Source organism: Pseudophryne corroboree, chromosome 1 (assembly GCF_028390025.1).
Source record: "Pseudophryne corroboree isolate aPseCor3 chromosome 1, aPseCor3.hap2, whole genome shotgun sequence".
NCBI lineage: Eukaryota > Metazoa > Chordata > Amphibia > Anura > Myobatrachidae > Pseudophryne > Pseudophryne corroboree.
The window spans coordinates 165,603,980-165,618,191 of record NC_086444.1 but is presented as its reverse complement, the minus strand read 5'-3'; the positions used below and the strand labels follow the sequence as shown (position 1 = coordinate 165,618,191).

The 14,212-nt window shown below is 44.1% G+C and overlaps 1 protein-coding gene across 1 annotated transcript; it reads right to left on the bottom strand.

Moving 5' to 3' along the window:
* Positions 1-5,052: 5,052 nt before the first annotated feature.
* LOC134890841 (jerky protein homolog) lies at positions 5,053-6,912 on the bottom strand. The gene has a single exon (XM_063913492.1). It carries the CDS (start codon positions 6,910-6,912, stop codon positions 5,053-5,055), a length of 1,860 nt encoding a protein of 619 aa, XP_063769562.1.
* Between the last annotated feature and the right edge of the window lie 7,300 nt (positions 6,913-14,212).

Here is a 14,212-nt window from a genome sequence, read left to right as displayed (position 1 = left end):
GAACCCCTTATACGATATATCACCAACTTACCCACCTTTCGTGGTATAAAAATTGGCAACAGGGAAATTAAACTTATGGCGTTTGCAGACGACATCCTTATACTTACCTCCAACCCACGACAGTCGATAACAGCACTACAAGAAGCTATTGACCGCTTTTCCTCTTTTGCAGGCTTCACCGTCAATTTCGACAAGTCGGAAGCATTGGCCATATTTCCCCAGATTACTAAAGGCTGGGATACCCCCTTCCCATTCCGATGGGCTAGCACCCACATTACATATCTAGGCATCATACTACCCGCTGACCCCACCCGTCTATACACCGACAACATCCACCCAATTCTCATTAAGATCCAGACAGAACTCACGCTATGGCAAACACTACCCTTAAATCTCTTGGGGCGCTGTAATCTAGTCAAGATGGTTAGTTTCCCCAGACTGCTCTACGTTCTGCAGATGTTGCCCATCATACTCTCAAAAGTTGATGTATCTCATCTCAATTCCTCGATCTCGAAATTTATCTGGGCCAATAAACGACCCAGGATAAGTCTTTTTAAGTTAACCCAAACAATACAAAATGGAGGGGTGAATCTGCCGAGCGTGGAGCAATACAACCATGCTTGTCTCCTCCGATTCGCCATGGACTGGATCCACGGAACGTCTACTTTTACCGACTCATTAGTCGACTCCCAATTCTGTGCCCCCCTATCCCTCAGCTACATCCTCCATGCAAACAAATCGGAAATATCTAACCTTCATTTGGATAACCCTCTATTAACCTCTACTATTGTAGCGTGGAGACTCTCCCGCAGATCTCTTAAGCTACACCACACCTACTCACTCTTTCTCCCTTTGGTAGGAAATACACAATTCCAAAATGGTCAGGCCCACACCCCCTTTACCAATTGGCACGCCTCAGGTATCACATGTATAGGAAACCTCCTCGACTCCAACAAAAGAATACTCACCTTCACGGAGGTGTCAACCAAATATGGAGTTAGCCCCCGCCATCGCTTTTATTTCTACCAAATATCACACTACATACGATCGACCCTCTCACATCTTACTGCCACAGACCTGGTTAACTCTCTGGACGCACTTCTGCGCTCAGGGACTTGCTCCATCTCAGCAATATATACCCGCATACGCACGGAACACATACCTACTACAGACCTCACACAAATACAAACATGGTCCACCCAAATCCCGTCAATGTCCCCGGAGAACATAGTGGATAGCTTTGCGAGCTCCCTCAAACTTATCCCTGCCAGCCTCTATCAAGAAATGGCATACAAAATACTACACAGAGCCTACATATCACCAAGGAGGAGCCATTTGATGGGCTTGTCCGACTCGGCTAAATGCTTAAAATGCTCTTCATTAATAGCAGATCTTATGCACTGCTTCTGGCACTGCAGCCACATCCAAAAATTTTGGACAGAACTACACACCTACGGAACTGCCGAGTTGGGCTTGCGCTTCCGATGTACTGCCTCTTGGGCGCTATTCGGGTATGTCCGTGACCAAAACGATATTCCCTCTCGAGACACAAAACTAATTATGATCCTCTCAGCGGTAGGCAGGAAGGCCATATTACAACAATGGATATCCAATACCCCCCCCACACTACCTCTAGCTACCGCCAGACTACTATTCCTATTCACAATGGACTGGCTGGAGACTTCCCTTAACAAAGAAATATTAACCCCCACCTTGTTTCACTGCTGGCGACGATTTATCAACACACTACCTATTCCGACAAAAACAGCCATTAAACAAAGCTTTCACTGCACCACCTGGTACGGGCTCCAAATTCTAGCAGATGACCCCCCCATCGCTCTTCCATAACTACACCCTAGCCCCCTCTCCGCTTCCCTACCTTCTACTCTTCTCTTGTTTTCTTGCTTTCTATTCCCTCTCATCGTCTCAACTCTGATTGCCCGCACCTGACCCTTAAGTTCTTACATCTACCTCCTCCTACTCCCTAACACTGGATATCTATCGTCTATCTCTTCTTATCACACTGTTGATGTCTCCGTGGATGGGTCGGCGGCCCCCGGGTTCTGGCAGGTACGATTAATAATGTTAATAATGTTGTTAATACTGTTAATGTTTTTATTGTTTTAGGATTTAGCGATCCCCAAAGGGGGAGACGCATTAATATGCTTTACTGCTAGGCAAAGAATCTGCTAATTAGCAGGAACACATTAACTGTTCCATCATATTTTATGTTTACTAACTTTGCTATTTGGTTACACAATACTATGATATAACATATATCTAAATGTATCGATGTAAAAAGTGAAAATGTGAGGTTCTCTGTTCTAGGCTTTGGATTCTATTTTCTCTTTCTTTTCACACACAACTGTCCCGGGTGGCTAATGTGGCCCCAGGTACAGTTGAATTATATGTCATTATATGTCATCATCTGTTATGATTCAACATGCCTTTTTGACCTCAATAAAAATATTTTGGAAAAAAAAAACATAGACTAGATATTAAGGGAGTAAAACATAAAAACACAAATACAGTCTGGCCTAGTTAAACAGGTTTATACAGAAAGATACTGTGTTGTGTTAAGTAAACGATTATAGGTAATATCGCTTACATTTATAGAAGTGTGGGATTTGTACTATTGCGGACGTACGGTCTTTTGTATACGTGTCTCGGACAAAGTACGGAACAGCGTACGCAACGTAAAGACGTACGCACGATCGCGTGCTTACGCAACGTGCGTAAGGATACAGCCGCTAAGTACAAATTACACAATAAGCATTGTTTAGTTTAGGCGCGAAACGGTAGCCACGCGATAATAGCACAAATTGCTCAGTGTCCAAGATTTAGTTTAAACAAAACCTTTTTTACTGCATTACCTCTGGTACTAAGGCTGTTCACCTGAATGAAAGTTAATTTTCTGTACAGAAAAACCAAAGTGTATATGAGTGAACGAGCATGAGTGTGCAAACAATAAAGGTTTTGTGGACCCAGGGAATTCGGGATCCCGTAGGAGACCACACCAGGTGAGTGGACACTTGGTGGTGTGAGACTGGCTTGCTCACGTTAACATTGATTAAGGTACAAAGGAGCAAGGTAGCAGATACCGCAGACCAGAAGGTCAGCGAAGGTTTAGAGTACCGCAGACCAAAAGGTCAGCGAGGTTTTGTTTAGGTGCCGCAACCACAAGGGGTTAGCGAAGAAACCCATATAGGCCATTTGATTGATAGCTCCGGCTGAGGTTTCGCAGCCTGAAAAACGATTCCATTGGTCGTACGGCGGATAAGTAACAGTTACTTATACGCTGTGCGATTGTACCGCACGTTCGTGAGTGCAATACTTAGCGCAACATGATCCCCTTTTTCGAGCTTTGCGTAAAATCGTGGGATCATTAGCTCTGGGTGTAGCATATGAAGCGTGATTTGTGTAAAAATTTTTTACGTTTTAAGGGAGTTTCACTGGTCACTCATGAAATCTCCAACGACCAATATTTACTGGGAAGGGTAAGTCACTCCCATATACTTCCAGTGAATAGAGGTTACACAGGGGCCCTAGGTTGGGTACGTACCGGCGCTGACGACAGTGTTTAGGTGTATTGGCCAACGTGGGCGTGAGTGGGTGAAAGCACTCGCTGAACTTTCACCGTTGCCTTATATTGAGTATTTTGTTTTTTTTGTAGGAATTAGCTGAGAAGGCAATACCTGCAAAATATGGGGGCCAGTTGCTCAAGTAAGGGACGTTCAACCAGGGTTCAGGTTGATGTTCCGCGGCCCAGAGGGTCAGCGAGGTACATAATGTGTGAGAAGTACGGATCACACACAGAGGTTTTATGCAATGAATGGGAACGTATGACTGAGGAAGATAGGGAACCGTTCCCTAGGGTAGGCAGTTTTGAACCAGAGGTGTTGCAGAATTTAAGGTTTAGGATATGTCTGATAAAATCCCGAAAACAAAGGGTCAGACACACAAACTGTTTAAATTTATGGCAGCAAGAGGGTGATATGCAAGGGAAATTAACATATGCAGCCAGTTCCAAACCTAGCGGGAATGAGAACACAAACACACCATTGTCGACACAGGTCGAAGGGGAACAGGAGGCTACAGTCTATGATACATCCGTAAATGATAGTACAGGTACACCACCGATTTTCCGGCATCCTCGGTTCCAGTGCCGTGCCGGATTATCGATTTTGCCGGATTAACGGTGGAAACTAATTTTGCACCTTCAGAACATTTCTAAAGCAATAAATAGTCAAATATATGCTACAGTATAATATTAATGAATGAATAAACACAGTAGTGTATGCAAAACTGTTTATAAGCAAAACAGGTATCAGGTTCGTTTTGAACAACCATTAACAGTAAGTGAAACAGTAACTACAAGGAAAGTACTAAACCTCATGCAAAATGACACTAACTCTTACCCTCCCACAGCCCAACTCCCACTACAACCTACCCTATACCTTCCACAGCCCAACTCTAAACCTTCCACAGCCCAACAACCTACCCTATACCTTCCACAGCCCAACTCTAAACCTTCCACAGCCCAACTCTAAACCTTCCACAGCCCAACTCCTATTACAACCTACCCTATAACTTCCACAGCCCAACAACCTACCCTATACCTTCCACAGCCCAACTCTAAACCTTCCACAGCCCAACTCTAAACCTTCCACAGCCCAACTCTAAACCTTCCACAGCCCAACTCCTATTACAACCTACCCTATAACTTCCACAGCCCAACAACCTACCCTATACCTTCCACAGCCCAACAACCTACCCTATACCTTCCACAGCCCAACTCTAAACCTTCCACAGCCCAACTCTAAACCTTCCACAGCCCAACTCTAAATCTTCCACAGCCCAACTCCTATTACAACCTACCCTATAACTTCCACAGCCCAACAACCTACCCTATACCTTCCACAGCCCAACTCTAAACCTTCCACAGCCCAACTCCTATTACAACCTACCCTATAACTTCCACAGCCCAACAACCTACCCTATACCTTCCACAGCCCAACTCTAAACCTTCCACAGTCCAACTCCCACTACAACCTAATCATCAGCGTGGTCTTGAAGAAGTATTTCAGGTGGGACAGTTGCACATGGGATGTCTGGGGAACAGGGACCTGATCTAGAACTTGGAGGAATTGGAGATGCTAGAGAACAGGTACTGCTCTTAGGCACATTCTTGCATAGCTTCTTAAACATGACATCAAGGCGAGGTTGTTTCATAAGTTTTGACCTTTCCCTGTACAGTTTTTCTTTCATCAAGTGAAAATGCATTAGCTCTTGTTCTGTCACAAAGTTACGTTGTTCTAGTCCTTTGATTAGCTCACTTATCATCTCAATCAGCTTGTCAATACCAGTGGGGATTTCAATAACATTTTCGTCTTCACTGTCACCATCGTCACTTTCAGTGATTTTTGCAGGATTCAAAACCATATCTATAATTTCAGAGTCAGTACAGTGACGCACAACAGGTGTTTCAACGTCAACCTCCATCCACTCTGCCAGATTTTCTTCGTTCAGCCTACTTGATAGGTTGTTGGCAGCAGTTGCAGTACAAGTTTTTGCATATTCAAGTAACTCAAGAACACATTCATCATCATTTGCTACACGAAATCCTGTGAAGGCAATACTGGGATCTTCATCAGGTGCATTTTCAAACACCATGGCAGGCCACAACTTATGCCAACCATTCTTTAGTGTTAACGAATTTACATTCTCCCAGGCACTAGCAACAAACCAAAGTACATCTTTCATGTTAAAGTCTTTGATAAACGACTCAATAGGCTTGCCTGAATTCACCACATCTAGCATGCGTTTCATGAAAAGTGTACGGTACTTGGCCTTCATAGAGCGCAATATTCCTTGATCTTGTGGTTGGATAAGAGATGTACAGTTTGGTGGTAAGTATGCTGTAAACACGTTATTCTTGCGCAGCAGTTCAGCTCTAGGGTGAGCTGAACAGTTGTCCAGAATAAGAAGGATTTTGCAGTCCTCTGGTAGGCCTACAGATGTGCAGTGTGCTCTGGCTTCTGCCACAAAATACTTTTCAAACCACTCTAGCATTAACTCGGTGGTAATCCATCCATTTTTATTTGCACGATAAATTACAGGATACACTTTAACACCTTTTAAAGCCCTAGGGCATTTACTTTTTCCGATCACTAGTGGCTTGCATCGGTAAGTTCCGGCAGCATTGGAGCAACCTAGGACAGTAACTCTGTCCTTAGATTGTTTAAACCCTGTGGGGGCTTCTTCATCCTCCATTGATAAAGTTTTCCTAGGGGTACATCGCCAATACAGTGCAGTTTCATCGGCATTATAAACTTGCTGGGGGGAGAGGTTTTCATCAGCCACAAGCTTTGCAAACTCATCCACATAGTCATCAGCTGCTTCATGGTTTGCAGACCGTTTTTCACCACACACTTTGCGCATCGAAATTCCATGACGTGACTTAAACCTATGCAGCCATCCTTCACTGTAATCACACTCATAGTCAAGTTTTAGTGCTTTATGATACAACTTAGCTTGTTCCTGTACCATGATGCCTGACAAGTCTACACCATCACTCCGACGTTGTCGAAACCATTCCAACAACACTCGATCAAGCTCAGTGCTTTTACCAGATTTCATAGTTTTCCTAATGCTCATTTGCTTCTTAGATTGACTTTCTGCAAAGAACTGTAATATTTTCTCCCTGTGTTTTTTTATGTCATACACTGTTGAGGAACCGAGACCGTATGTATCACACAGCTTCTTCACTGAAACACCGCGGTCCAGTTTTCGTAATATCTCAACTTTTGCCTGCACCGATATAGACTTGTGTTTACGCTTTATACCTGTACCATCACTGTTCTTGGAAGGCATAGCAGCACTACTGTCACTTGAACTGTCTGCGGACGCCATAACAGCCCCACTGTTGCTTGCTGTGTCACCTGCAGTGCCCTCAGAAGCTGTACTCACTGACACTTGTGTGCGCTGTGTGTTCCGCCCATGTGCGGTACTTGCTGTGACCTTGGACGCCATAACAGCCCCACTGTTGCTTGCTGTGTCACCTGCAGTGCCCTCAGAAGCTGTACTCACTGACACTTGTGTGCGCTGTGTCTTCCGCCCATGTGCGGTACTTGCTGTGACATTGGACGCCATAACAGCCCCACTGTTGCTTGCTGTGTCACCTGCAGTGTCCTCAGAAGCTGTACTCACTGACACTTGTGTGCGCTGTGTCTTCCGCCCATGTGCGGTACTTGCTGTGACATTGGACGCCATAACAGCCCCACTGTTGCTTGCTGTGTCACCTGCAGTGTCCTCAGAAGCTGTACTCACTGACACTTGTGTGCGCTGTGTCTTCCGCCCATGTGCGGTACTTGCTGTGACATTGGACGCCATAACAGCCCCACTGTTGCTTGCTGTGTCACCTGCAGTGTCCTCAGAAGCTGTACTCACTGACACTTGTGTGCGCTGTGTCTTCCGCCCATGTGCGGTACTTGCTGTGACCTTGGACGCCATAACAGCCCCACTGTTGCTTGCTGTGTCACCTGCAGTGTCCGTGGAAGCTGTACCCACTGACACTTGCGCGTATTGCGTGTTACGCCCATGCGCAGAAAATGTTCCGGATTAAAGGATGTCTCTAACCCCCTTTAATCCGGACAAATCAAAATTGTCCGGATTAAAAGAGGTTCCGGATCATCGGTTGCCGGAAAATCGGTGGTGTACCTGTAATATGAAAGAGCAATGTATTAACCCTAACTTTTGCAAAATGTATCCTGTTTTGAAGTCTCTCCAAGGTTTTAGGTCACAGGGAGATGAAGGATTCAGCCAAATCGCAGCTCTCCTCCAAGCAGTCATGTTGCAGGAAACCCAGGTGGGACCTGTCCAACCAGGTAGTGCAGTAACAATATTCCCCAATGAAAGAACGGGTGAGGTCACAGCTACCGGTAAGTATGAGACAGTTCATTGCACAGAAACAACACCACACAGTAAACAGATTAGGAACGGAATGATATTATTATATATTCCTATGACGGACAGAAACAATCAGGAAAATATAAAACGAATTAATAGGCAATTAGAGTTGTGTTTTCCCACTGAGTGGAGAAGAATTTTCTCCATAAAACAGAGGGAAAATGAAATGGCATCTGACTATTTCCACCGAGCACTGGAGGAAATGGACAGATACATGGGGGTATTAGATGCAGGGAACGATGAAAAATACAGAGAAGTGGCTGTGTCTGTGCTAATGGACGGACTCGATCAGACAGTGAGGGACAGAGTATAAACCTCTTTGCCTGGTTGGAGAGGGGTCACAGTAGCTTGCCTTAAAGAGTGCGCAATTGAACACCATAGGAATATTGCTAGGTGTAGAAAACTGCAATAGGAGAGGCTGAGGATTGAAAGTATGCAGGCTCTTACACCAAAGTCTCATCAGCCCAAACCCCAAAACCCTAGTAGTAACAAAAGACCGATAATATGTTACATTTGTAAAAATTAAGGACATTTTGCTAGAAATTGTAGGAGTAGTAAAGCACATAGCCAATATAGACCCCTAGACAGAATATATAAGCCACGTTAGTAAACACATAGGCCCTCATTCCGAGTTGTTCGCTCGGTATTTTTCATCGCATCGCAGTGAAAATCCGCTTAGTACGCATGCGCAATGTTCGCACTGCGACTGCGCCAAGTAACTTTACTATGAAGAATGTAATTTTACTCACGGCTTTTTCTTCGCTCCGGCGATCGTAATGTGATTGACAGGAAATGGGTGTTACTGGGCGGAAACACGGCGTTTCAGGGGCGTGTGGCTGAAAACGCTACCGTTTCCGGGAAAAACGCAGGAGTGGCCGGGGAAACGGTGGGAGTGCCTGGGCGAACGCTGGGTGTGTTTGTGACGTCAACCAGGAACGACAAGCACTGAAATGATCGCACAGGCAGAGTAAGTCTGGAGCTACTCAGAAATTGCTAAGTAGTTAGTAATCGCAATATTGCGAATACATCGGTCGCAATTTTAAGATGCTAAGATACACTCCCAGTAGGCGGCGGCTTAGAGTGTGTAACTCTGCTAAATTCGCCTTGCGACCGATCAACTCGGAATGAGGGCCATAGACGGGATCAAGGGACATATAGTAAGGAATCACGATACAGTATAGAAAAACACAGATTCGGTTAATGGGAAGAACAGAATAAATGCAACTTTACCCTTTTGACAGAACATACGGAGATTAGGAGGAGGCTTCTAAACTTCTGCTTCTCTCTCTCTAGCAGAAGTGACCTCTAAGTAATTTAACAGGAGTTTTGTTAGAGATGGTATACATATAGAGTGCTCCCACCCAGGAAGCACAAAACATATTAAATACCCACGGAGACTAATATTGCATTTCACTGTTTTAGAAGCATGTCCATAACAGGTAGAGGAAATTATCTCAAAGATACCGGGTTCCCTATGAATTTAGAATGGACAAGACACTGGATTGATGACTGGGATAGTCCCAGTAGAGATATAACACACATAGAATTTTTTTTAAGGGAACAGCCTGATTAGGGAATCATTCCCCGTAGTGCCCAATCTAGATGTCAAACTTTGTAAAATCTTCTTTGTTACTAAACTCTGTGATTTGTCTTCAAAGTTTCCTCTTCATCTCTGACGTTCACCGACAGAATTACAGCTCAAACGTCACATGTCTACTCGGTCTTTTCAGAGGTCTGGCCAAACCCAGTATATCTCACCAGCATCACTGTGCCTGGCCATGCACAAAGGGTGGGGAGTGGAAATACTGGTGAAGGGAGACTGTGCATAGATACCGATAGACATGATGGTGTGACAGCCTGATGGTGAACGCAAATCTGACAAATTTTCTATTTATTATTCTCTCCCTCTCTCTTTTTCATTTTCCACGGATGGTTTACTTCACACAACCGATAATACACAATAGTGAAACACATTGTAATGCAAGATTTATGTTCCCTACAGAAAGGTCGCTGACTCGGAGAGAACATCGTATCACTGGAGTGTCTGTTCCGGGAAGGCTGAGAGGCAGCACTGTTGAGACGGCACCTGAGCACGGAGAATAACAAGACCAGAGGCGGTTGTCGCACCAGTTTTCTTTTTCCTTTTTATTATTTTCTCCACCTCCCATTACCCTCCTTTCCTCCCCCTTCTTGTTCCCTTTCTCTCCCCTTAAACAAGATGGACTTACCCCAAGAGACTGCGTTCCGGGTTTTCCTGTTAATCCTGTTGTTGACGAGAACAGTCTGTTTCGGTGAGAGTACCAGAGAGGTTGAGAAAGGATCTGGAATGGGTTCTGATGGCAAGGACGGATTTGTAGAATTCCAAGAGCAACACATCCATCGAGCAAAGGCGAGTATCAGAAAACGATCTGGTAGTCTAGAAACTAGGAGGCACTGTGAAGGGTTATTGGCTGAGGAAGAATGCATTTGTAGGAATTGTGAAAACATAGTTGAGGATGGGTGCATCCAGAGATGTCAGTCCAGCCTTAATATCAACATGGACCGTCATCCATTGTGTGATTACCACTCACTAGTGGGTAAGGTCTTAAACCAGACAGAATGCTGGGTGTGCTCACAAGTACCTCAAGGTCAGAGCAAGTCAGAACTAGTACCGTACCCTTTAGCAATAGATGAGGTACTCGAATTACGGGGTGGGAGACCGGTGGACAAGAAATTTAATATTTCTAGGCCCCCTAGTTTGAAGCTCCACCAGTACCATGTAGATAGATCCTTAGTATGTTTCAACATTTCCAATTTCCGAAAGCCGGGAAATTGGGAGGTGACATGGAATAACCAGACCATGGCATTTTCACACAGAGCTGATAGGATACCCGTAGACTCTGAACATATACGCCAAATAGCCAACAGTGGAAGGTATTTTCGGTATAGGTATACTCAAGGAAGTAAGACCATGCGGGTTGGAGAAGTATCACCAGGGTACTGTGCGCATATCATACAGCCTGATACGTGTACTTAACAGATGAGAGAGATAGGGATAGGATTTTTCACTTGGAAAGTTTGCAACATGGTAATGTCATATTCTGTCCCATATGTTCTCCCTGATGATGCTTATTTCATATGTGGGAGGAAGGCGTATAAGTGGCTTGCCCCAAACTCAGAGGGATTATGTTACATCGGAAGAGTGTTGCCAGAGGTTATGACCATAACCCATGATAAGATGAAAGACGTTCACCGCAGTGCTCAAGCTCCTTATACTCATACTCATTATGAACACATCGTTAAGAGACACCTCATAGATAGAACAGAGCACGTGGCCTCTGATTTGATACACGAATCCACCGGGATTCAATTCCTTCTCGCATTAGATATCACCCGTACTGCCAAATGAATTATAAATTATAGGTACATCCATGCGCTAGCGAACCTGATAGATAATATCACTGAGATGTATGACGACACCTTCAGGTATACAGGAAGGGAGTTGCAAGCTTACAAAACGGAACTGATCCAGCACAGGATGGTCCTCAATTATATCACAGCTGTGACGGGGGGGTACTGTGTCACATTGGCTACTCAATATGGTGTGAAGTGCTGCACGTATATTACAAACAGCACGGACGACCCAACTGAGATCATTGATCAAAAGATGGATGATATCTTGCAGTTGAAGTGGGAGTTCCGAAGGAGACACAACCTTACCCTGACTGCTGTGGGTAATGAACTGACCGGCTGGGTCTCATGGTTGAACCCACGCAATTGGTTCTCAGGTTTAGGAGAATGGGCTCAAAATGTCATTATGAGTGTAGGAAAGTTTCTCCTTTGTATCCTGGGAGTCGTCATAATTATTGGCTTGATATTTAGGTGTGTTCGAATTTTAACGCGGCGCAAGCGCAGTACAAAATTGATGAGTTTAAGGAGCGGGGGCATTGGTACAGCAGCAGATTTAATTTATGATCCATCTATAGAAACGATGTTGTGATAAGGATTGCAAATGAATTCCACGGCCCGTTTCTTTCACCCGTTTTTCCTATGTTTTTCCCTCAGCAAAAATACTCCCATCCGGAAGAGACTTCGATCAACACCCAAGAATGATTACGCAAATGTTATGTGAATGTATTGTACATATGTGTCTTATCTTCATCTCTACAACCTTCAGGTAGTGACACACATAGTCGACAGGTGATATCCACATATATTAGCATTCACATATGTTCCCCCTCCATGTATCATCATCTAAATGTGCACCCCATTTGTTGGAACAAGAAGCCGAAAAGAGCTCGGTAGTGTTTGTTGGCCCACTTACAGACCCTTAATACGGGATAAGAAGGATTCAATGTATACTTCGCAATACCTCGAAGCTTATCTAGAACATATACGGCACGATGATACATGCCCCTCAGACATGGATTCATACATACATGCTTTTACTATCTCACTAGGTCATACATTTCCCACCTACACCTCTCCTCATACCATCCTCTATCATATCTATCATATCTGTAGATATTGTATTGTATATTTTTCTGTTTAATGTTTAGATAGTGGCAGTTATTGTTGACTGCCAAAGGGTGGACTGTCAAAGTCGAAAAATATTGTAACGCATACACCATGTACTAACCCCATACACATGCCCGCTGCACGTGCCCTTATTCCGCCGTGCGTGCACATATCCGCAATTTGCGTAGGATCGCTCCTGCGATCATGCGCGTGGTATGGGTATTTACGGCGGAGTTTGTGAGCGCATAGAGGGTTATCAGAACATTACATATTTAACCCAAATAGTGCACATTGTGCACATAGCCCCCTGCACCACATCAGAAAGAAATAGCTGTTTAAAATGGTTACAGAACAAGGGGATTCACCTTTACAGGATAGGAGGGGACAGAACAAGGTTACAAGGTGGTATTTGGTATCCAGCTGTAGGGTATTTTAAGGGAAACATTCTGGTGTTGGTTTGAGGAAGATCGCATGTTCTTGAGGATAGTTAGATGCAGAAGCAGAATATAGGTTTAAACTGTATTTACTGTATATTATGTATGCGGGGGGAATCCAGAGGAGACCACCCACAAGAGCAGTTAAGAAAGACATCGCCCACCTATTCAAACAGACCTATGACCTCTCCTGTACTGTTAATGACCATCCCTGTGTCCAATGAACAAAGAGATTACAGTATCCATTGTGTTATGTTGTGGATGAAGTGAATAAAGAGAGCTTGCAGCAGGCTTGGAAACACAAGACTCTGAACGCTTTCTACCTGATAAGCGGAGGACCGGCCGGGTTGCGCAAGCGAACATTCTCACGTATGTACATTGACTGTAGCCATTATTCTGTTGTAGATTTATCTTGTTAGCCTGTAGTGTATAATTTGTACTGTTTTACCTTTTGAAATAATCCACTGTGGCCTTAGAACCCTGTGGTTCAACTACATATCGGTGTTGTGTCCTCATTTCCCTGCTAGGGTTTAAAGCGTATTTAACTGTATAAGGTTTATAAGTATTGATAAGGTGTACGCACTGCGGGTACTTTATACCGTCAGCGCTACTTAAGGTTTAAGGTATAACATCATTGCAGTGCTTTGCTGCATAAAGGTTTAAAGTGTAACCATATTACATTGTATTACTAAAAAAAGGTTTAAAGGTTATCAATTGTGTGTGCGCGCGCTGTGCGTACTCTGTACACTCAGCGCAGCGTGTGTACGCCAAGTACGTTTTTACATACAGGACTCTGTACGCAAATAGCGTACAAAGTGCGTAGCGCGTGTATTCAGTCTAGCGGCCATAGCGGCTTCACGGTAAAAGTGTATCTAGAGGTATAGCTTTATGGTTTAAGATAATATCGACATTATCATGACGTCATTACCGATGCGTGGTTTGCGTTGTGTGAATAATAACGCCCAAAAGGACAATCAGATCAAAATTTGCACCTCCAGTGTGTACAATTTACTAAACTACAAAATTGGTCCTGTCACTTTTTACCGTATCTGCTATGGGTGCTCATCGGGTAACGCCAAGAACCATGGGTAAGATTAATATTTACTTAAAATAAAACGTCTCAAATCTACATCTGTAAGATTTACCAAATGTTTAACTCTCATTTATACAGTATGTACAACCGTGAAATTCAGATACTCCCGTGCGAAGAACAGCTAGTCCATTATAAATAAATTCAGAAAGCCCTCACACGGCTCAGATTAGGATCAAGATGACCCAGTTTGCGTTTCCTATAGTCAGACTCAATCCTGGCT